Raw genomic sequence first — 23,048 nt, 5'->3', positions numbered from 1 at the left:
CGGATTTTAAAGAATTTGGTATTATCAACTGATAAGAAGAACACACAGTGCTTTCCTTTTAGCCAATGATAGAACATTTTGGATATTGTAGTATCACAGATTCACCCTTTCAGTATATTGCATTTAGAGAATTGCCCCCATGTTTTCGCATATATAAGAGCCCCCTTTTATCAAGCATAAAATAAACAGCTTCTACTTACAACAGCAAAACTTTAAGACTATTGTTACTCAAAACAAAAGACTCCATGACAATTCCGGAAAATTCACTCGAAAAGGATCCTCAAAATCCGGAACTCTATGCTACATTTATCCCAAAAGTTAAAAAATACAAGAAGGAATTACAAGATGGTATCTTAAAAGAATTCAAACTACCAGAGGAATTAATCCCCAAAAAAAACGGTATAGACGTCACTTCAATCCCTGAAAAAATTATGACAAAGAAGGAAATCGAACTTACTGATCTAAAGGCAGTTGATTTGGTCAAGGCTATTGCTTCTGGTGTGTACAGTTCTGTTGAGGTTTTTAAGGCATATGCAAAGAGAGCAACAGCTGCACATCAACTGACTAATTGTGCTATGCAGATGTTTGTCAAAGAAGGTTTGAAACGTGCTGAAGAGCTTGACGAGTATTTCCAGAAAAACGGAAAAACTGTAGGCCCACTACATGGTGTTCCTGTGTCTTTAAAGGAGCATTATGATATCAAGGGGAAGGTTACGCATGGTGGTTATGTTGGTCTAATTGAAAATATATCAACAGAAACAAATGATTGTGTCCAGATTCTGTACAATGCAGGTGCTGTTTTCTATATTAGAACAACTGAACCGCAAATGTTGATGCATTTATGTTCGAAAAATAATATTACCGGTCTCGCAAAAAACCCAAGAAACACTAACTTGACAACAGGCGGATCTTCCTCTGGAGAAGGTGCTATTGCGGCAATGAAAGGTTCTGCCTTTGGTGTTGGCTCCGATATTGGTGGCTCCATTAGATCCCCAGCCGCTTTCTGTGGTGTTTGGGGCCTGAGACCAACTCAAAAAAGAATTCCAATGACACCAATGGTCCCACATTCTAACAAGTTACAAGAAACCGTTAACTGTGTTTTAGGACCCATGGCTAGATCTGCACAGGATCTGGAGCTTTTCATGAAAGTGGAAGTTGGTGCAAAACCTTGGGAGAAAGACGCAACTTTAGTTCCTTTACCTTGGAGAGATGTTCCACTCCCAGAGCCTTCACAACTGAAAGTTGCAATCTGTTACGATGATGGCTATGTAAAACCAACACCACCTATTATAAGAGGTCTAGAACATGCTGCTAAACGATTGTCAGAAACAGGAGCGAAGGTAATCAAGTGGGAACCCATCAATGCAAGAGAGTGTGCACTTGCTGCTAGTAACGCTTATAATGCAGACGGCAACAAAGGCCAACTGGATCTTCTAGGTTTGTCGGGTGAGCCTATTGTCAAATTGAGTCAATATCAATTGAACGTTGGATGTGGATTTGATGGTCAATCTGTGGTTGAGTATCAAAAGGATGCCGGCTTTAGAGACCAAACTAGAAATAAAGTTTTAGAACAAATGAAGGCATTGGATATAGACTTTATTATCTCCCCATCATATGTATCTGTTGCTCCTCTTCCTGAAACTTGTCATTATTGGGGCTACACTAGCATGTGGAATATATTGGATTTTCCGAACGTTGTTTTCCCAACTGGTCTAAGTTGTGACGTCAAATTGGACAACCCAGACACCTCATATGTCGCAAGAAACGAAATGGAAAATTATGAATACAAGCTATACAATGATGCATCTCTTTTCCAAGGTGCACCTATAAATTTACAGTTGACAGGTAGAAGATGGTTTGATGAGGAACTTATCAAAGCTAGTCAAGTTATTGAAGAGATTGTCCGGGCTTAAAATGGTATCATGCCTATGTACATTGCAGTGGCCCTAATTTTGAGCTGAACGTCTATATCTAAGATTGAAAATTAATGTTGAATTGAACTCAGCAGATAAGGTGATCCGAATTTATGGTTTATTTCTTTTTATTTTGTATTTTGTATTCCTTGGCATGTTAGGGTGCTTTGTGTTTACTACATATCCCAACAAACTGGTTTTTTTGATTTTGTAAACTAGACACAGTTTTTCATCTTCTGAGCAACAACTCTCCTTCGGTGTAATAATTCCAGTCGCGCTTATCAAAAAACTAACAGAACTTGGAATTTCTTATCTGTGTGGCGAACCTTCCAAAAAGATTACTTGGACTCAGTATCGAATTTAGTATTGAAAAAGGCCAAAAGTCGAAAGTGAAAATTTGACAGCTACCATGTTTAATAAGTTTCGACTCACCACTAATAACAAGAAAAAATTTGTAGCTGCAAATTTCAAGAGGAAAATAAAAGGATTGACAGATTCGGAAAACCAGACTTTATCACCCAAAAGAAAACGAACAGGGTGCTTTTGTTGCCGCAAAAGAAGAATAAAGTGCATTGGAACAAGGCCAGTTTGTGAAAATTGCCTCAAAAAATCATATTTATGTGTATGGCCTGATGGAGAAGAATCTCTTTCACATAATACCGAATTCAAACTCACTAAAGTAATTATAGATAAGGAGACCTTGAATTTGAATAAGCCAAACCAAGCAACGACTGATACCTGCAATTTTAGACAATTAGAAGGACATAGTGATGTCTCTAGCAGTATTGATCTTAATAGTAAAGTCATACAAAAGACTTATTATGATTCGACCGATGTATTTGATTCGGTAAAAGATGCGATGTTTAGAAAAGTTCTTATAGAGTTAAACTCGTCTGTGCTTAAGTCTCAAATATCACGTCTCACAACATTTCCTGTGCTTACCAATAAAGAAGTCTTTCTTTTCAACGCTTTCACAAATGGTTTTATGACAGACGTGTCACCCCAGTTTACACATGCAAAGCTACAACCAGGTGCTGTCTTTATTCCCCCTGGAATCAACAATGCAATAATGCAGCGCATATTTTTTGCTTGTGGTGCATCATTTCTTTTGACAGAGACAAAGAGTTTGGAAATGAAAAAATTGTCAAATGAGCAGTTTCGACTGTATTCTGACGGGCTTACTGACTTTATTCAATCATGTGATATATCTGGGAACGAGGAATGGATCATCTTGTCTCTATTGCTTAGCTATTTAAAATTGAGGTATGTTCACGATAATCAGACAACTAATACATTGAGCATGATAAGTATTGTTGAGGGTATGAAATTTTGGATACTTAAGAAAAGACAACAATCCACTTATGAACTTAGTATAACATCTAGTGATGATGGTCCAGAATTCGAATTACATACGTTTAGTTCAAAATTAGGAGATAACCCCAAAGTCACTAATCCCATCATTCCGAAACAAAGTACGGAAAACGAAGTTAAGTTCTGTCAAATAATCAATGCCTTTAGAAAAAAACTGAAAGGTAGAGATCCAATGGTAGCTAGAGACCCAGACTACTTTATAAAACCCTCAGATATTGTTTCAGTAGACTCTGAAATTTATTTTGCTATTAGTGGTGAGGAAACACAGAAAAGAGAATTGTTAATGCCTTACGAGAAAACAATGCTTGATTCGTTCATTTTCAACTATAGTACAATGCTCTTTACATGCGATAAAAGCCTTGTTGGCGAAATCGCATCTCCATTTATTGTGTATGATTTAATCCGCCCATATCTGTTACATCCAATTTACAAGTGTGTCGTGCCTTGGATGAACCACCCGGTAGTGGGTGCAGCATTGCCGATGTTTGAATTGCAAGCCAAGATATGTTGGTTGGGATTGCGTCTGCCGTTGTCTACAGAGGATTCTACCATTGTCCACCACATTCGCAAAACTGCCAGTTTTTATATTCGCCCTATACTGCCCGCAAGAGTGTACACAAGAGAGCCAGTATCTGTCCAACAGAAGTTACTGGAAAGTTGTTTTGCCGCTGAGATTATGTCAAAAGCAATTTACATTTATGCTACCAAATTACTTTATCCCAGAATGCAATGCGATGATGAATCAATTCAAACAGCAGCAGAACAAGCTTATCAGGCTTTCCAAAAATTATCATTCCAAAGCCAGGTGCATGTTGTTTTATGTTTTGCCATGACCGTTTTGGGATCTGTTGCCTTATCCAAAAAACATCGTCAGTTCTGGCTTTTGAAAATGGATAAGTTAAAGGCCGTCTCTAGAGTTCGTGCGTTTGAATCTATGCGAGTAATATTTCAGAAAGCCTGGTACGAACTAGATGAAACATGCAGGCCTATGGGTTGGGATGTCTTGTTGGACAATGAATGTTTGAAAATCTTATTAGTATAGAAATACAAAACTTCAAAAAAAAATAAACATGTGTATTTCCTGGTTATCCACATACCGATGCGTAAAATGAAAGCTAAAAATTTCAGTAACACTTGCGAAAAATGTTATCCACACCCGCTTATCAAAACTAGCTTTCAGCGAGAAGTAAATGGAAAACTTTAAGTCTTAAGGTATCGAGTACTATACGTGTCTACTAAGGCCATCAGCCCCAAAAGTTTTGAGCTTCCATATCGTATCTAGAACGAGGTATGGTTTCTGGGAAAGTTGAGAAACAAGATAATAAAAAATTTCTCTGCACTTTCAGAGGTTGCAACAAAGTATTCTCTCGCTCTGATCACCTCTCAAGACACAAACTTACGCATTCCGGGCCAACACTTGAATGTTCATATCCCGGTTGTAAAAGACTATTCACCAGGTCAGACATTAAGCGAAAGCATGAGTTGATTCATAACAAAAAGGTGGAAACTAAATTTATCGATTACGAGAGCCCTAGTCATAACAAAGTGCACCACGAAATTAAAAGTGATGACACGATTGAGGAGAAGAAATCTGAGGACGTGCCAAAACTCAGACAGGGTAAAATGGATCTATCAGGATTCAATGCTGAACTAGACAATACTCATATTAGTAAGCTCATAGATTGGGGCTTAAAATCCTTCAATTCTTGTGCAATAATTGGTTTTGAATCCAGCTCGTCATTGGTAATGGAAAAGTACATCGAAGGTATAGAACCCAATTCCTTACTTTTGCTGAAATCTGAAAGTATATATGGTCACACTGAAATGAAAGATTGCTATGAGAAAGTTGTCGACTTGGTCCCTCAGTTAAAAGATACTAACTGTTTCAACAAAGAGCTACTACATAAATACTTGGAGTCGTACTGGACTATATTTCACCCGCAGTATCCCATACTCCATCGACCCTCTTTTTGTGCCGAGTCATGTCCTAATGTATTATTATTAGCAGTAGTTCTACTGGGGGGGTTTTATTCGTCTAAAAATGATAAATCAGAAAACAATAAACTTATCATGAAAAATATTGAGGCAAAAGTTTGTACTTTATTTCAAGAGCCAGAAATATTGAATATTACAGATCTCACCACTATTCAAAGTACCATGTTGTATGAAGTTTATGAAATCAGCAACTCCTCCACCTTCTGTGAACCTCGTTTCGTATCGGACAGACTAAAATTTCAGGTTTTGAAATCGTTAATTAACTCAGAATATTTACAATGTCCTAATCTTGGGGAGACTGGCACAAATTACTTTATAGATGACTGGATTTTGCGAGAATCGCTGAGGAGGGTGTTTTTCATGGCATTATGTGTAGATACAATAGAATCTTTTTTCATGGGCACTGAAAACTTACTACCAGGAGACATTGCTGCTTTGAAAATTCCTTGTTCTGAACATTTATGGGAAGCCACGCAAATAAGCCCAATTGAGTTTAGAAAAGAACTAGTAGGTATATCACTACATACTGGGCTGAAAAAGATGTACCGAAGGGAAGTTCTGAATGCCGGTTGTTTTGCGATGAATGCAATAGTAGCAGGACTGGTAAATATATTAAGGAAACTAGAGCGATTGACGGAGGTGTCTTCCTTAGTAAGTATTGGTGAAGTTTACCTCTTAAGAAATCAAACTATAGACGCCTTAATATTTTGGGAGGGGGTCTTGACGAAACACAGGGAATCTTATAATTCTCTAGCTTGGGAGCTATCATATTGTACTCTTTCTCTAGGAGTGATGTTTTCATCCATAAATTTAGAAGATATCCAGATTTTCATTGGACTTTCTAAAAGAAATGCCAGAATGTACGAAAAAACTTTAGAAGCGATCATTGAGTGGGATCATAGTGGACATGCATATACCTCAGTCATATATTCAATTAGGGCTCTTTCTCAAATTTTGACATCGTTGCATGAAGATGGAAAAACATTATTAGATTACGCCCCTTCCGAAGATGTGATTTATCAAAGATCCAAGGTTCTGTTGTCGGTTATTATGTTACTTACTGTGTACACATTTGGAGTATTTGGACCAGAAGACGGATTTGAGTTACCGGGAAGTAACAATTTATCAGAAAGCAGTTCCGACTGGCTAGCAAAAGTGGAAAGTGGACTATTTTTGCAAACAAATTTTTTCTTGAGAGAAAAATTAAGTGGTAATTTCAGCTTTGATAAAACTATGATTGACTCCTTTGTTAAAAAAATCGGAAATGTTCCAGAAATAGGTTACATTGATAGTTTGATTCGGATCATGAAGTTTGTTTATTTAAAAGATAATTCAGAAAAATCTAAGTTTTTTTTGAATCTCTTGGATTTATGCAGAAATAGAAAGAAAAGTACGAATGCTCTAGTTTTTTATGCATCAGGGCATGGTTTTGGTACTCTATGAAGTGGAATCATAGTAGTTTTAGGTATTTGATCCAGCTACTTACTCTCTTAAACGGTAATTGACTTAACAGCGATTAGAATAATTATCAGATGTTTAAAGATGTGTGCTGTTCTGCCTTTTTTAAAAAATAATAGCGGATGACACCTTTCCTAGAACCTCACTGGACTTGGGGGACTTCCTTGATGATTACATATAATCTTTTATGCTTCAAGATTTTGTTTTGTGTGTCAAAGTGGTAAAAATGATTACTGTTAGTAAAACATGTTATTGTATCTTTAGCGGTTCAATAGATTCCTTGTATTGATGAAATATTCAAACATCAGAGAAATGTAGAAGAAACAACGACGATTTTCATCAAGAATAGTTTGTTTATTTCAGTTCCAAAAACGCTATATGCTCCAGTAACTTTTTGTTGAAATACAAAAGCGCAAATTGGTTGGTCTTCCTGTTATATACCGTTATTGCAAACTTTTAAATATAGGTCTATCGTTACGAAGTTATTTCTTAACGTTCCCTGTTCTCAGATGGAATTTTTCTTTCAATCTTATAGTCAATTACTTCGCCTTGTTTTGTCTTGTTTTTTTATCAAAGGAGTTCAGTTGGGCTCTACAGAATATTGACATTAAGGCAACGTAGATAAAGTACCTCTCAGTATGCGTGCTGCTTTCCCCCCTAAGAAAAACCCTCTAGTTGTAAAGTAACACCTAAGTCAAAAAAACATCCCGAGTCCAATTCTATAAATTATTGAATCTACTTTTTGGCAAGATTGTCGCAAATGATATGAACAAAATAGTAAAGAAGAATATTATTATTTTCACTGTTGCATCATAAGGGACTGGCAAAATGAATACAAACTGGAAGTTTTGTAAATGAGCTTTTTTTTCCTTCAAGATGTTTCTATGAAAATAGAAACAACCTATGAGCAGGTCAAAATTAAAGAATCACTTTTACAGGCGGTTTACACTTAGTATCAGATATGGGTGGTAAATATTTTATGTTCACATAATTATCGGGTTAGGGAAGTAGTGACTTTACTAAAAGTATCGTTCATGGGGCTTCACAACACTGTACGTTGTTTTACTCATTAAAGATAAAAGAAGTGGGCATTGTTTGTAAAGCCTACAACTTTCTGACTGAGGATTCAGGGCAAAATATGGTTACTGCATTTGTGCTAAACTCTCTTTTTTTTTGGAAAAGACTGTTGGCACGTATTAAATATACCTTGAATATTTATTTTAAACTGCCTACATCAAGTTGATATAAAAATAACCCTTTGAAAACAAACTAGCAAAAACAAAACTTTCTGGTATTTCTAAGAGTATTTGATGTTTAATAAACAATGTACACGAAGATAAGCCTATTTGTAATGGATCAAGAATTCGAATTTGACCATATAATATACAATATAGTGACTTTCTAATTATGAGATTTTGTCCAATTAGATCAGATTAACATCAATTTACTTATAGTAAAAATGTTTTGACTGTTAGTGGTTAAAGTTTTAACTAGGTATCTTAGCAATGATTCCAACAACACTTCACTGTAATGATAATACTGAAAGAAAAGAAAGAGTAAACTCAATATACGAAAAAAAAAGGTTTTCAAAAAGAATTTTTCTAATTTATGAAAAACCAGATACAAGATTCTTTTGGAAAGCGTTTTAAAAGCCCGAGTCAAAAGTTGAACAATATAAAGAAACAAAATATACTTAAATTCATTAAGGTTGTATAGTGTAGTGGTTATCACTGTCGGTTTTGATCCGACCAACCCCGGTTCGAATCCGGGTACGACCTTATTAAAATTTTTTATTGTTAATTAAACCGAATGCTTAAACAAAACTTGCTACTTAGTAAATTACTGCAGTTATTTACATTATTTCTATTTATCTGAAAAATCCTTTAAAAAATAAGCCAAATCATCAAAGTAACCGTAGTTATCCGGATTTGGAACAAGGGGTAGCGTGATGCCAATAATCGATGTAGCGACATCAATAGGGATGAAGCGTCCCAACTTTCCTAGAGCATAAACGAAAAGTTTGGCTACTCTCCTATATGTTTCAGTTTCCCAGTTTATTGACGTGCTGGTTTGATTCAATACCACCTGGTGCGTCCTCATTTCATTCTGTTTTAACTTTTTCAGGACATCAAGCTGCTTAGAAATTAGAGACCTGATGAACTTGTTACCGTTTGCTGTCCTTACAAAATCAATGAACCTAGAGGCAAAGAAAGTGTTTCCATATCTGATCAATTCCTCCAACACATCGAAGCATAAGTTCATTATCCTGAAATCACTTGCTTTATTAATATGATAGGTGACCATTTCCCACATTCTTACTGCAGCAGGAAGAAATTTGGATTTTTGGGTTGCTAGTAGAGGAATTATTTTTGCAATGGTTTTAAGCAGCAATATAGTTAAAGAAGTTGATTTTGTGTATAGTAATCTCTCTGCATATGATAAGATGTTTGATATGGTGAGATATAATTTAACATCTAGCGGTGACATCCACTTATCATCGTCTTCTTCCCCTTCTTCATTTCCTTTTATCGACGGAACGGACATTCTTCCGTCGTCATCTTCATCATCGCTATCGATATCCAAAAATTTGTTTCGTTCTACAGGTTCATCAATAATGTCCTTCTCGTCATCGCTATCGCCTAGGTATTCGTTTTGAAGAGACTTTTTACTAACGAACTCCTCAACATCATGTTCTGATTTTAGTCCCCACATACTGAAAGTCATCACATTGTCTTCTTCCAAATCCGTTTCAAGTTGTGTAAAATCAAAGTCATCCAGACTGCCATATACTTTGGATATCAACTCATTAAAAAAAAAAAAGAATCCTTCACATAATGAAGTATATGAGTGGTAAGTATCAAGTAAAGTAAATATGGTTCGGATAACATCATCCATCGTTGATATGATATCCATTGTCCCCAAGTTTACAAGGACAGACAAAATGAGGGGAACTTTTGGAGTCAACACATCTCCCACAAGTCTGAAAGATAGCGCATCGACCAAGTAATCTGAATTTTCATACAGCAACGTTTTGATAGAGCCACCATATAGCATATTTGCAATCCTAATTGTAACAAGTTGCGCCTCACCTCTAATAACTTCGTTTGAAGAGGCAAGACATTCAACAACCGGATACAAAACATCTATCAGTTCATCTTTGAACTCATCCCCTAAAATAGTGATTGAGTTATTGATGGACCTCAAACACATCACAGTAGACGCAGTGAGAGTGGCAGAATCAGTACTCAGTGTTGAACAATATTGCAGGATGGACAGAGACGACTCTAATGTCGAATATGTTAGATCATAAACAACCTGTTCAGCTTTCGTATCCGTACTGTTGGTAGAATCATTATCAAGTAGCAAAAAATCACTTGGTTCTTGTGCGGTTGCACCAACCGTGTTAACTATCATATGGGAAACGATCCATGTACGAATAGAACTTCTAATAAGACCTTTAGGAGAAGGGTCTAGACTAACAATGTTGAAATCATTTAGTGATGTAAGCTTTGTTGAAATGCCTGCAATCAGTTTCATTAACACCTCCTCCGTGCTAGCCGTGAAAATACCTTCAAATAACCTGTTCTTATTTGTGATCTCAAAAGAGTTCAGGGCGTAATACTTTGAAATAATTAGCATTTCACTTTCTATCGACGTTATACTATTGTTGGCAGCGGAAACCTTTTTGATGTCTTTTGAAGCTTTTATTTCAAAAAGGTATGATAAGTTTTCTTGAAGCTTTAGAATAATAGCACTAGTAAGTGAATCGTCAGTTTCACCGGACGCATCCAGAATGTGTGTAAGCAGAGTTAGAAGTCGTATTGAGTTTTCCGCCTTTGTTGGATCCGGAGATATAAAGTTATATTGCATAGCATGCAATTCTTCAGTAATGATATCCTTTATCAATGATTTAAGGAGTTCAAATTCTGATAATGTTAAAATGGAATCCGTAGCTATAGTGTAAAATGACTGATCTACCGCACAAACATTGGACAAGGATCTTAAGAGTAAAGGGATAACTCCATGGCAAGATAAAAAACAATTACGGATCATCTTCACTTCAAACTCAAACAGACTGTCTCTTACAGAGAACTTATCATATCTGTTGAAGTCTATATTCAAAATGATCTTCAACGCCTTGTTGAATTGTACCATCGTAGTCTCCAACCACTCAAAAGTCCTGTTTACTTTTTTGGGCTCGGCATGTTCTGGTATTTCAATAGTAACGTTTCTTTTTAGGGACAGTTCAAATAAATCATTGTTATCACCTGCTGATGATTCAATTTTGGCCTTCAGTGCTTCCAAAGATGCATCATCTCGTCTTAATTCAGTTCCAATACTAAAATCGCTGAAAACAAAATTTACAAGAGTTGAAAGAGTTCGAAAAGATTGTGACATGACATTCGAATGAGGTTTGGACTTAATGATCTTTGCTATTGTGGAAACTGTGCCGGGAAAAAATAATGATAGAATTTCACCATCATTGACCAAATAGAAAAAACTATTTATTGTTTCAAGAGCACTTACCTTTATTGCTGGGATATGCGAATCGGTTGATATATTGAGAAGTATTGTGAGTAAATGACCAAAAGTAGGCATGTATTTTTGGTCGTGTAGAACAGACTGTGTTCCTCCTGGTAACCCATTAAGGGCGCCCTTAACTAATTCATGAATACAATTGATCCCATTTTGAAATGTTTCATCAGAATGTTTCTTTATAGAAAACTGTCCCGGTTTACCTCCAACCAGAAAAGTTAGCAGTACAATGTACTGGTTGAATAGTTCATTGGACAGGGAGCCCGGCTTACACCAAGAGAACTTGAGAAGCTGAAAAATAATAGAAAGAACGTGTTCTAATTCCGTATCAGTTAATGTTTCTCTTTTCAGAATTCCTGTGAGAGGAACCATAATATAATCCGCCAGGCTTATGGGTATCTGAAGATCAGGACCACCGTACGATGCAATTGATTGATTCAATATATCGTCTAATCCTTTTAAGGCGTTTGCTCGTTGCAATGATGATGAGCTGCCATTAGCCAAAGTAATTTCTGCCAATTCCACACATTTGGGCTTGATGCTACGAAAAATAGAAGATGCACCTTCCATGAAATAGAACCTTCTGAGACTACTCTCTGGTGCCGGAACCTTCCTTCTATGGTCCAGTTGTACTTTCTAATTTTGAAGTAATCTGCAAATAAAACCATGGTGCCCCAAATTACCCGGCCTTAAATGAAGTCTCCATTTTTTTTATTTTTGTGTTTGATGGAAACGCTCGCAGTTCTTTCTTCATTTAAATTGCGAGACGTCCACTTTTTTTTTTTACTCCTTAGTCTAACGGTTGTTTCTTTTCCTCAAAAATTGAAACGCAACAACACATATTCACATTGTATGTACAACTTATTTTTGCAGTTCCTACAACTATAGAGTCACGTAATACATCTTGTTCATATATATCCCCGTTCTGTTTCATGTTGAATATAACTACAATGATATAGGCATTATGCATGTCCAGTATATTTAAAATCACTATCTTTATCTTCCGGTGAAGTAAAGCATATTGATTTTTGTATTTTGGCCTCATAATACCCTACTTTCATTTATTGGAATAATCAATCCAATAGCTCATGACTCCCTATGGACACTCATGTGGCACTAGCTTTAAGCATCAGCCCTCCTGATCATATCGCTGGATAAACTCTATGATACTAACACTTTTGATTAACCTTTTATCTAAATAGTAACTAATCCAAAAAAATGACAAGAACTTCAGTTTTAGCAGATGCATTAAACGCAATTAACAACGCAGAAAAGTCTGGTAAGAGACAAGTTTTGATTAGACCATCATCTAAGGTTATTATTAAATTCTTGACTGTTATGCAAAAGCATGGTATGTATTTGAATTTTATGTTTTAATACTTACACCCGGAATGATAACTGGATGGCTTTCGTTAAATCTCTATCTTTTTTTGATTTTGATTTGTTATCAATAGCTGGCTGTCTTTTAATTTTCCGGAAGATCAAATCCATGGGCGACCATCAGTTGTGTAGCCATAACCTTTTTTTGTCTACTCATAGGTTGTCTTTGGAGACATTTCCCAGTGCTAGCAATACTAACACATTTTTTTTTGTTATACATAGGTTACATTGGAGAATTTGAGTACATTGATGATCACAGATCAGGTAAAATTGTCATTCAACTTAACGGTAGATTAAACAAGTGTGGTGTTATCCAACCAAGATACAATGTTAAAATTAACGAAATTGAAAAGTGGACTGATAACTTGTTACCAGCAAGACAGTTTGGTTATGTTATTTTAACCACATCGGCAGGTATTATGGATCACGAAGAAGCTAAGAGAAAGCACGTCTCCGGTAAAATCTTAGGTTTTGTTTACTAGGTTATTAACCTGGAACCTTCTTTTGTAGTTATAGGTACTCGTTATATATCTTATATGGAATTTATTTGGCTTTTTGACAACTCGAAAGGGAAGAACCAATGATGCATACCACTTGTGTCAAACTGTATGTTGCAACGCGTGGCAAATACATCATGATTTTTTATATGGAGCAAAGATGTGGCTGTTTGTGAAATTTAGATTATTTAGGGTAACACAAATTAGTCCAACACGGATACTCAGAAAAAACCACTAAAAAGTGATTGAAGGGATATCCCTAAGATCACTGACAAAAATGGATTAAGCTTTGATGTGGCTATAACAATCGGATACTAGTGTTAGTACTACGTTCGGTAGCTGGATTTGTCAGAGAAGGAGAAGAATGAAAATAAAGTAAGCAGGCATAAATGTTTCCTCCTAAATTAAACTTCATAAAAATAATGTGTGGAAAACCGGAACTTCTCTCTCCCTTAGATGACCAAGTTCATGTTTTACAACTATGCTTTGATAACCAGTGTTTGGCGATGTTGGAAATAAGAGTTTTTTCAGTCTTCTATAAATTGGTTCCTTTACCCCGTAAATCTTCACTATACAGTTTTAAGAGGTAGTCATCCTGTTGTTCATTGTGCCTATCTATCTTTAACCTATGCTATTTGTTCTTTCCATTCTATTGGTTTTGTGTTTAATCCAACTTCCCCTGTTCTTTTCCTATTTTATTCATTCCCATCATTTGGTACTCTTTACATCGAATCTGTCACCTTACAAAGCCAGATTCATTGTTGTTTTTCGATACATACATGATATCACATCTTCTGATTCTCCAATCAGTTCTGGAACTGCTCTCACCGTTAAATAATCGTATACCACACTTCCATTCGGAGCAAACACTTTGTGCATTACTGTCAAATCTTCCTCTGTTAAGGCAACAAAACTACCCTTTGTTTTTCCAGCAAAATTTTTTATTAGTTGGGATCCTATCGATTTTGGGAGGCCTTTGGATACATCCAAATTATCATATTGCAGATTACATATCTTGTTTGTACTACCTTTTTCCTTCTCCAATTTACCAGAGAGAAACTGTTGATTTTGGTGTTGAAATTTCTTCGATAATTTGATATCCTTGGCCCTTGATATTTGCTCTTTAAATGCATAAAAGTCCGGCAATAATCTGACGTTCCCGAGATCATCGTAATCCACCAACCCGTAGTTGTTTGGCTCTTGTGCAAATTCATATACTAGTCCACCAGAAAAGACATCGATCATCTTTGAGGAATAGATTGGTCCAACTTCTTTAAAGACCCTTGGCAATACCTCATTACATCCATATTCTGAGAAAAAAATTGGTTTTGTATAATCATAGTAATCTTTCACCAACTTGTTATAGCCAGAAGTAAAAAACGTTTGTTCTCCACACCACTGATACGTATTGACACCATAAAAATCAACCAGTTCGATTGGATCATTTTCAAAGCACTCTAGATATTTTGCCAAAGGAATCCGATAAGATAAATCATCCGCAGCAGAGTACCCAACGGGAATCTGCCTCATATCGCTTTCTTTTATAAAAGTCTTTAAATCTCTGATGACGGCCTTAATGTAAATCGGCGAATGAGTAGCCGAAATCTCATCATTAACAATTTCGTTACCAGCAAAAAATGCTAATGTATTGTTGTAGCCAGAAAACTCATTAACAACGTTGTAAATATGTATCAAGTAATTGCTAGTATATGTGGTCCATGGCTCATTTCTATTTAGGTGTTGTCCTTCTAACGGTGTGTTTACATCCAAGACAAGATATATTCCAGCCGTGGCCAACAAAGTCATGCATTTATCATGATTCAAGTCAGGGTTTACAGAGTAGACCCTGATTGTATTAATCTCTAGCTCTTGAAAAAGTGCTATATCTCGAGCACATGCAGAAGGGTTGGAAAGAGGATCTGCTTGCTCACTTACTCCACTTGCTCCTCCTGGTTGATAATCTACCCCTTTAATGAAAAACTGAGTACAAAGAAAATCGGTAATTGGAAGTTAGTATATATCATAGAATAGACAGCCATCAATGTCGACGATGAGATCGATCTTGTTGGATTCTACAAACATACAGGCTTATTAGTGACAGAGTCATAGAAATGTTTTCCTTTAATCTCAATTGGATGTACCATGGCTTGTATTAAATGCAACATTGTTGAAAAACAAAGGAATAGGGACTTCCATGTCAGAACGATGCTCCCCATTGTTGGATTTTTGTACTATATCTTCTCTCTTGACAGACCAAAGATAAACGTTACTTGGATATGTATGAAGGTCACCCTCTAAGAGTCTTTAGCTAGATATCCATGTTTTATTTTTTTTGTTGCAAGCAAGTCTGCCCAGGGAAAGAGGGCAAACTAATATCTGAATTTAACAAAATAGGATACATAAAACATCTTTGTTCCTCCATTTTTCCCTCCTTGCTTCTTCTTTTTTTGTTTGTTGTTTCCAAGAAAAAAGAGTTGTTACTTAATTAATAATTTATAAAGTAGTAGACATAGCTCATGTATAAATTAGGATAAATAAATAAAGGGTTAATTGTGAATAAAGGATAACATAATTTTATATAAAAGAGGGCACTGAAAACCAAAAGAAAAAAGTAGAAAATGGGTTGAAAAAAAGACATAAAATTTGTAATCATTAAACTTATTTTCCAAAGACTTCAGCCAAGAATGCAACTTCTTCAGCATGGTGTAACTTCTTGTTACCTGCTGCAATAGAAGCAGATGGGTTTCTACCAGCGTATCTGACTGGAGTGGTAAAACCTGCTTCCTTTTGAGTTTCAAGAATTCTTGGCAATGCATAGGAATAAGCACCAAAATTCATAGGTTCTTCTTGACACCAAACAAAGTCTTCAACATTTGGATATGATTGTAAGGTTTCCTTCAATTGTGCATATGGGAATGGATGTAATTGTTCGAGTTTAACGAATGCAGTCTCTTTATCTTCTAGTTCTGCTCTTCTCTTATGTAGTGCGGTGTAAACTTGACCGGAACATAATACGAGTCTCTTAATACCTTCCTTGTCATTAATAGTCTTACCTAATTCAACATCGTCAATAATTGGTTGGAAGTGGGTACCTTCAAGGAATTCTTCCTTTGAAGATCTAGCTAATGGGTGTCTTAACAATTGCTTAGAGAAGATTAAGATTAAAGGTTTTCTAAATTGACGATGCATTTGTCTTCTTAAAACATGAAATAAGGACGCTGGTGTAGTAGGATAACAAACTTGCATGTTACAATCTTGTAATTGTCTTTCTAACTTCTCCTCAGATGGATAACCTCTTGCATCCTCGTTACATAGTTGTAAGTATCTCTCAATTCTGGCAGATGAGTGTTCTGGACCTTGACCGTCATAACCGTGAGGTAAAGAAAGAACAATACCTGATCTTTGCTTCCATTTGGATTCCGCAGAAGAAATGAATTGATCAATGACGACTTGAGCAGTGTTTGCAAAGTCACCAAATTGAGCTTCCCATTGGACAAAGTAGTTTGGTGAAGTTAATGAGTAACCATATTCATATGACATGACACCATATTCAGATAGTGTTGAATTACTGATGACAAAATCAGCTTGATCGTCAGATAAGTGTTTCAATGGAACAAATTGGTTATTATTGGTTTGGTCATGTAAAACTGCATGTCTTTGAGAAAAAGTACCTCTTTCAACATCCTGACCAATAACTCTACAATGGTAACCTTCTAATAATAGAGAACCAAAAGCTAAACCTTCACCGGTTGCCCAGTCAATACCCTCACCAGATTCGATTGACTTTAATCTATTTTTCAAAATTCTCTTCAAGTTTCTATGGACATCAAAATCATTTGGATAAGAACCAACAGCACTACCAACCTTATTGAAGACATCTTCAGAGATACCAGTTGGTAATGCTGGTAAAATCTCAGTAGCCAATTCCTTTGGAGATTTGAAATCTTCCCAAGGAGCAGTTAACCATTCTCTAGATTCTGGCTTGTAATCTTTAGCCTTGGAGAAAGCGTCTTCTAAATGATCCCAAACCCATTTTTTATGCTCTTCAATATCTTCATGGGTGAAAGTTGATTCTTTTTCCAGTTGTTCGATATACATATCCAAGACCTGTTTCTTTTTACTAACTTCGGCATACATTAAAGGTTGAGTGAATGAAGGTTGATCGGTTTCATTATGGCCGTACTTTCTATAACCAACAACATCCAAAACAACATCAGTCTTGAAGGTGGATCTCCATTCAGCTGCTAAATTGAACAAGTAAACGACGGATTCGACATCATCCGCATTAACATGGAAAACAGGTGCATTGATGGACTTAGCAAAATCTGAAGGATAAGTAGTTGATCTAGCTTGATGAGGTTCAGTTGTGAAACCAATTTGGTTGTTAACGATAACATGGATAGTACCACCAGTTGCAAATGCAGGAACGTGTGCTAAACCTAAAGTTTCGTAAACAACACCTTGACCTGCAACGGCAGAATCACCATGGAACAAAACACCCAAAGCCTTGTTAAATTCACCAACATCATTCTTAGCATGTTGAATAGCTCTAACTCTACCTAGAACAACACCATCTTCAGCTTCTAAATGTGAAGGGTTGGCAACTAAAGATAGGTTGACAGTCTTACCAGAAGTGGTTGGTCTAGCGTAGTTCATACCTAAATGATACTTAACATCACCAGAACCTTCACCTTGACCTTCTTGTAGAGAAACACCCAAGAATTCGTTAAAGATAGCTTCCGCAGGCTTTCTAACAACATTAGTTAACATATTCAATCTACCTCTATGTGGCATACCGATAACAACGTCTTCTACACCGGCCTCTACAGCTGTATCGATTAAAGCTTTCATACCAGGAATAACCGCTTCAGCACCTTCAAGACCAAATCTCTTATCGTTTGGATATTTAGTGGATAAAAAGTTTTCAAATTCACATGCCCACATCAATCTATCCAAAATTTGTCTCTTTTGATCTGGAGAAAACTTGTAAGGAGTTGGAATTTCAATCTTTTCTCTCAACCAATCGCATTTTTCTCTTGAAGGAATGTGGATATATTCGATACCATAGTTGGAACAATAGATTTTTTCACAGTAATTGATGATATCCTTTAATTTCATAGATTTAATACCATGATCTTTGAATTTTGGTAAGATACCAGGACCTAAGGTGATTTCCTTCTCAAGATCATTTTCAGAGAGGTTGTAATATTCTAAAGTTAATTCTTTTGGAGAAGGATGGGATTTGGATTCACCAAAGGAGACATGCAAAGGATCCAATGTGGCCTTCAAATGACCTCTAACTTCATATGCTCTAACAAGTAGTTGGGTTTTCAAATGGGTCATGACATCTTCACCTTGGACAGTATTTGAATCAGGAACCATTGATAAAGAACCAACTGGAGTTGGAATGATAGTTGGAGGTGCCTGATAAGCTAGAGAAGCAGGTCTTGAGCCATTTAGGTTTTTGAAATAAGCATCCCAGGAAATATGAACGGACTTAGGGTCTTGTAACCAAGCTTCATACATTTCATCAACATATGAGGCATTATTTCCCTGAAGGAAGGTGTCTTGACTTAAGTATCTCTTCACAGTGAGAGACTTGAAGGAGTTTCTCAGAACAGAGTGCTTTGGGAACTGTTTGGAGAAGGATCTAAGCATTGTGCAGACTTTGCCTTGATTAGACTTGTTTGAAACGAACAAAAGCTAAATCCAAACCAAAGGAACACTATGTTGGGGCCTGGGACACCTTTAAAGTTTGTACAATGTTCCAAATACACGACGGCCTCTGTGTACACTTGCAACGTGAGATCCCCTACTGGACGAGCTCCCCCGGGGAATTCGCAATTGGGAACTCCCGCCATTTCGTTTTTCCCGTTCGGAGCAGACACGGAAAAGGTCTTTTCACTGCCTTTCCTCTTTGTCTTTTCCTCCTTTCGCTAATTCCCCCTTCTAGTTTCCCGTTTTGTTCATTTCTTCCATCGGAGTTTCGGGAACTTTGAACAGGTCACGTGAACATCACGTGACATAAGTTTGCACAAAAGGCGGGGCATGACAATTTTGGGGAAGACAATTTCAAGGATTTTTATTTTATTTTATTTTATTTTATTTTATTTTATTTTATTTTATTTTATTTTATTTTATTTTATTTTTTTTGCAAGTTGGTATTGGCGCTTTTCAAATACAGCGGAGGCTCCAATTTTTCTGTTTTAGATGAATTTATTTTATTCTTATTTTCTAGTTTTGATTTTTCAACATGAATAAAACGAGTAAACCTAACATATCGAAGAAACACATTACAACTACTGCAGTTTCTGAACCACCGACATTTGAAACATAAACCATCCACTTCCGTACTCATTAGGATCTGGTCTGCAAAGTAATGCTGTTATACAGATATGCGCCCGGGCTTCGAGTGCGATTGGTCCTCTCTGTTCGTCGACTGTCAACCACCACTTTTGGATTGTCTTCAATAGACCATAAAGTATCGTATCTACTGAAAGACAACAAAGACGTCAACATAGCGCATCTGCATTTAGACAGAACTGAAAGTCTGATTTTTTTCAATGAACTTATTGCCAAGCATAAGATCAACTTTAATGACATCAGAGTTCATGGTATTGGCAAACTAATGAAATTTTTACCATTCATGAATTATACTGGATTAGTGTTAATTAAGAATTGTGGAATTCTTAATTCTGAATGCGAGTCTCAAATTGATAACATTTATCTCAACAGATACACCGACAAAATGAGATTATTAACTATTGATATATTGTTATTTTATCAATGTTATCGAGAAGCATATAAATTTGTGAAATTATACGAATCGAAAGTTCCTTCATCAGGATCGTCCTCCAATTTGTCTAAATATAAATTCAAGTTATCCAAGTTTAAAAATTTTGAAGACATGTCGATCTCCGCATCTGAGATTGTGGAGAATAACATTGTTCATATCTACTTAAGGGAATTGTTGAAATCTGAACATTACACACTTAGTGAGAAATTCAAATATTATCTTCTTATATTGTACAAAACATTGGAAGTTTATCCAAACTTGTCCAAAACACAAATATCAAGCTTAAACTCAACATTTTTTGCATTGTTATATAGACAGAAGGCCATTCCTTATTCGATATACCTTTCATATTTTGTCAAATTATATCCGAAATCAACCTCCCTTCTTCAAGAGTTAGGGCTACTAACAAACGATTCTAACTCAAAGGGGCCGGTTTTTATAGGAAATTTGGAGCAAGTGAATATTAGAAGAGAATTGGTTCAAAGCAAAACGTACCCATATATGGAGGATTTATCTTTGCTATTCACAAAGTATCTTTATGAAAACTTGCCAAATAGATCACAGCTGAAAACTTTATTCAAGACTTACATTCGAGTAGTTTCAAAATATCAGAAAACCGAAAAGTTTTTATCGCAAAATCCGGCTTATATATTTGAAGTTCACCCCTTTTCTAAGTTCTTTCATGATAGTTCAATATTATCCACTTTTGTTGATTACTGCTTCAATGAAAGATTCACATCCTTGATGAAGCCACTTACAGCTTCGAATTTGATAGAGAAATTCTATGCATCTTTGGATATTATTAATGTTGATCATTATAAATCAAAAATTCATCATACTCACATAAGTCAACTGGACAGGTTAGTTAAATACTTTTTACATATAGATGATCCAAGGGGTGACATAACAAGAGCCATAGAATTGGTGAAAATTTTGACTGATGCAAATATTTACCTATCCGGTGACACCTACATTTCAGTTGTTAGGGCACTTTATAAATTAGATTGTATTGAGGATGGTACCAATCTTTATAACTACTTTAAGGATCACCCTCAGATTTCAACTAGAATAAAACAGTCTGATATATCCTATATTTGCTGTAGGTATAAATTGCCATACCCAAAGCCCATATTAAGAGAGAACCATCTAAGACAACATGATCCATTTTCTCTAGAGTTTAACCACGGCTTCTTAAAGGGTGAACTAGCACCTGAAAATATTGTCAAGCGACTGGACAGTCAACTAGCGATAAGAACAAAACATTAATGAAAGAATAGTAAATGTTAATTATTTATAGAAAAGTTTGTACATACCGACTAGATATCGCAAATTAAATATCTTCTCCAAAACTGTCAATAGTTACAACTTGACCTGGTTTAAAGGCCGGCAATCCAAGGAAGGGACATGAATCACACCTGAAAGCATCACCTAAAGAGCAAGAATTGCATCCACCAGTCTTACCTTCAATTGTGAAATCAATCTCAGTCATATCGTCAGCGGTGAACCTGACAATTGTTTTTTTCTTTGTCGATTCTGCCTTGGATCTTGCCCCTTCCTCCTTTTCACGCAACTTGATTCTGTTTTCAATTTCTTCAGCTTCTTTACTAGCAGATGCCGCCATTTTACTCAACAAGGATCGTTGAATTGATTTCTGTCTTTGTTCTTCCGCTTCTTCAATTTCCTTTAATCCACATGTGCAATCCTTACATGCTCTTCTTCTTTTAGTTCCTGTCGTTTTACAATCAACAGGCTCAGTGATAACGTTACCAATCTCCCCTAATTCCAAAGCTTCATCGTCTAAGATATCTTCATCAACTTTCCCGTCATCACCATAATTGTCATTATCCTCATTTGTCAGGTTAGATAGAAAATTCAATTTGGCCTTCTTCTGCTCAACACTTAGAACCTTCTCCTCATTATCTGATATGGAGGTAGGAGGTGACGAAGGCGCTGGGGTTTTAACGTCCTTCGAAATATCGAGTCTCTTAAAACTTGGTAAAAATGTCTTGGCCTTGTCTTCATTTTTCTTTGTTCTCCTCAACGATACAACTGCAGGTGCGGATTTCTCAGTCTGCGGCTTCAACCAGGACTTCTCGTCATCCGATATTAGAAAACCTGTTGTTATTGCTAGAATTGTAGAGTTATCAGGAATTAAACCGGTAAATTTACCACCATTTTTCAATGCCTTGTACAAGTAATCTGTCAATTGTTTGTTGAACTCGTTTTTGGATGCTTCTCTTGGTGCCAAATAGTATATCACATCATATGTATCGTCATCTAATGTCTGCTGTCCCAAAGCAACACGATCAATAATGTACTGAGTTATTTGTGCGTTTGAATATTCATTACTAAGCACGTTTTTCGTGTCATCTATTCTTTCAGGTTCAGTTGCAATGGTTGGATGAAACAGAAGTAAGATTTTTACCGACATTTTGTTAATGACTGAATGCTGAATGTTTGAAACAAGATTAATTCGAAAACTATGTTCAAACTTCCACGAGAAAAAAGGTGCAAGCGTAACCTCAAGTGAATATCGATAACGGAGTGGCAACTTGCATTACACTAGATGACTAAAAATCATGAAAAAAAAAAATGAAAAAAAAAATTTCGGTCTCTGCGAAACCGGAACAAAAACCTCGGGGTATGATGGATTTTTCTACTGTTTCAGTTACTGAATAAAATTCTTTCATAGCCCAGGCATCTTTAAGGTGATAGTGAATCAGTATACCCTGGGTGCAACCATCTCTAAACATGATTCTACGGGTTAGTAGAATCCCAGGATAGTGGGAAATTAGAAGATATGCGCTTGGTGGCGCAGCCTAGCACGTGGTTTGGAGATGCGCCACACGCCTTTCTAGTCTATTTTACATTCCTAATACGGCTAAACTATCCGGGATCCTATCCGGACTCTTTTATGTAATGGCGGAGATAATTTTGGCGTGTTTCCGCATAGATTCACATTGCCTATTGAAATGGAAGAAACTGTTACTCCAACACTTCTCCCACAACTAAAAGCCATGGCCTATAATGAATTCTTTTGAAAAACTGTCGATTAGTTTGTTCTGTAGCTGATAGTTGATTTGCTGTTGCCGAGAGAAACGA

General features: G+C 36.2%; 9 protein-coding genes and 1 non-coding gene across 10 annotated transcripts; 6 read left to right on the top strand and 4 right to left on the bottom strand.

Annotated features, from left to right (window-relative positions):
* Window positions 1-245: 245 nt before the first annotated feature.
* C5L36_0C10450 (uncharacterized protein) lies at window positions 246-1,913 on the top strand (the record flags this gene model as incomplete). The annotated part of the gene is made up of 1 exon (XM_029466756.1): window positions 246-1,913. One exon carries the CDS (start codon window positions 246-248, stop codon window positions 1,911-1,913), a length of 1,668 nt encoding a protein of 555 aa, XP_029322616.1.
* A 409-nt stretch (window positions 1,914-2,322) lies between these two features.
* On the top strand, window positions 2,323-4,326 carry C5L36_0C10440 (uncharacterized protein; the record flags this gene model as incomplete). The annotated part of the gene is made up of 1 exon (XM_029466755.1): window positions 2,323-4,326. The coding sequence occupies one exon, from the start codon at window positions 2,323-2,325 to the stop codon at window positions 4,324-4,326; it is 2,004 nt and encodes a 667-aa protein (XP_029322615.1).
* A 248-nt stretch (window positions 4,327-4,574) lies between these two features.
* On the top strand, window positions 4,575-6,722 carry C5L36_0C10430 (uncharacterized protein; the record flags this gene model as incomplete). Its single annotated transcript, XM_029466754.1, has 1 exon — window positions 4,575-6,722. One exon carries the CDS (start codon window positions 4,575-4,577, stop codon window positions 6,720-6,722), a length of 2,148 nt encoding a protein of 715 aa, XP_029322614.1.
* Window positions 6,723-8,443: 1,721 nt separating this feature from the next.
* C5L36_0Ctrna6Q lies at window positions 8,444-8,515 on the top strand. Its single transcript has one exon. It is a non-coding gene; the product is annotated as a tRNA-Gln (tRNA).
* Window positions 8,516-8,600: 85 nt separating this feature from the next.
* On the bottom strand, window positions 8,601-11,843 carry C5L36_0C10420 (uncharacterized protein; the record flags this gene model as incomplete). Its single annotated transcript, XM_029466753.1, has 1 exon — window positions 8,601-11,843. One exon carries the CDS (start codon window positions 11,841-11,843, stop codon window positions 8,601-8,603), a length of 3,243 nt encoding a protein of 1,080 aa, XP_029322613.1.
* Window positions 11,844-12,491: 648 nt separating this feature from the next.
* On the top strand, window positions 12,492-13,135 carry C5L36_0C10410 (uncharacterized protein; the record flags this gene model as incomplete). The annotated part of the gene is made up of 2 exons (XM_029466752.1): window positions 12,492-12,624; window positions 12,876-13,135. The coding sequence occupies 2 exons, from the start codon at window positions 12,492-12,494 to the stop codon at window positions 13,133-13,135; spliced, it is 393 nt and encodes a 130-aa protein (XP_029322612.1).
* Window positions 13,136-13,891: 756 nt separating this feature from the next.
* Window positions 13,892-14,956, bottom strand: C5L36_0C10400 (uncharacterized protein; the record flags this gene model as incomplete). The annotated part of the gene is made up of 1 exon (XM_029466751.1): window positions 13,892-14,956. The coding sequence occupies one exon, from the start codon at window positions 14,954-14,956 to the stop codon at window positions 13,892-13,894; it is 1,065 nt and encodes a 354-aa protein (XP_029322611.1).
* An 852-nt stretch (window positions 14,957-15,808) lies between these two features.
* Window positions 15,809-18,808, bottom strand: C5L36_0C10390 (uncharacterized protein; the record flags this gene model as incomplete). The annotated part of the gene is made up of 1 exon (XM_029466750.1): window positions 15,809-18,808. The coding sequence occupies one exon, from the start codon at window positions 18,806-18,808 to the stop codon at window positions 15,809-15,811; it is 3,000 nt and encodes a 999-aa protein (XP_029322610.1).
* A 721-nt stretch (window positions 18,809-19,529) lies between these two features.
* On the top strand, window positions 19,530-21,212 carry C5L36_0C10380 (uncharacterized protein; the record flags this gene model as incomplete). Its single annotated transcript, XM_029466749.1, has 1 exon — window positions 19,530-21,212. One exon carries the CDS (start codon window positions 19,530-19,532, stop codon window positions 21,210-21,212), a length of 1,683 nt encoding a protein of 560 aa, XP_029322609.1.
* A 64-nt stretch (window positions 21,213-21,276) lies between these two features.
* Window positions 21,277-22,377, bottom strand: C5L36_0C10370 (uncharacterized protein; the record flags this gene model as incomplete). The annotated part of the gene is made up of 1 exon (XM_029466748.1): window positions 21,277-22,377. The coding sequence occupies one exon, from the start codon at window positions 22,375-22,377 to the stop codon at window positions 21,277-21,279; it is 1,101 nt and encodes a 366-aa protein (XP_029322608.1).
* Window positions 22,378-23,048: the final 671 nt, after the last annotated feature.

The sequence above is a fragment of the Pichia kudriavzevii genome, chromosome 3 (assembly GCF_003054445.1).
Source record: "Pichia kudriavzevii chromosome 3, complete sequence".
NCBI lineage: Eukaryota > Fungi > Ascomycota > Pichiomycetes > Pichiales > Pichiaceae > Pichia > Pichia kudriavzevii.
Note: the sequence above shows the minus strand (reverse complement) of the source record. Positions and strands in the feature narration are given on the sequence as shown.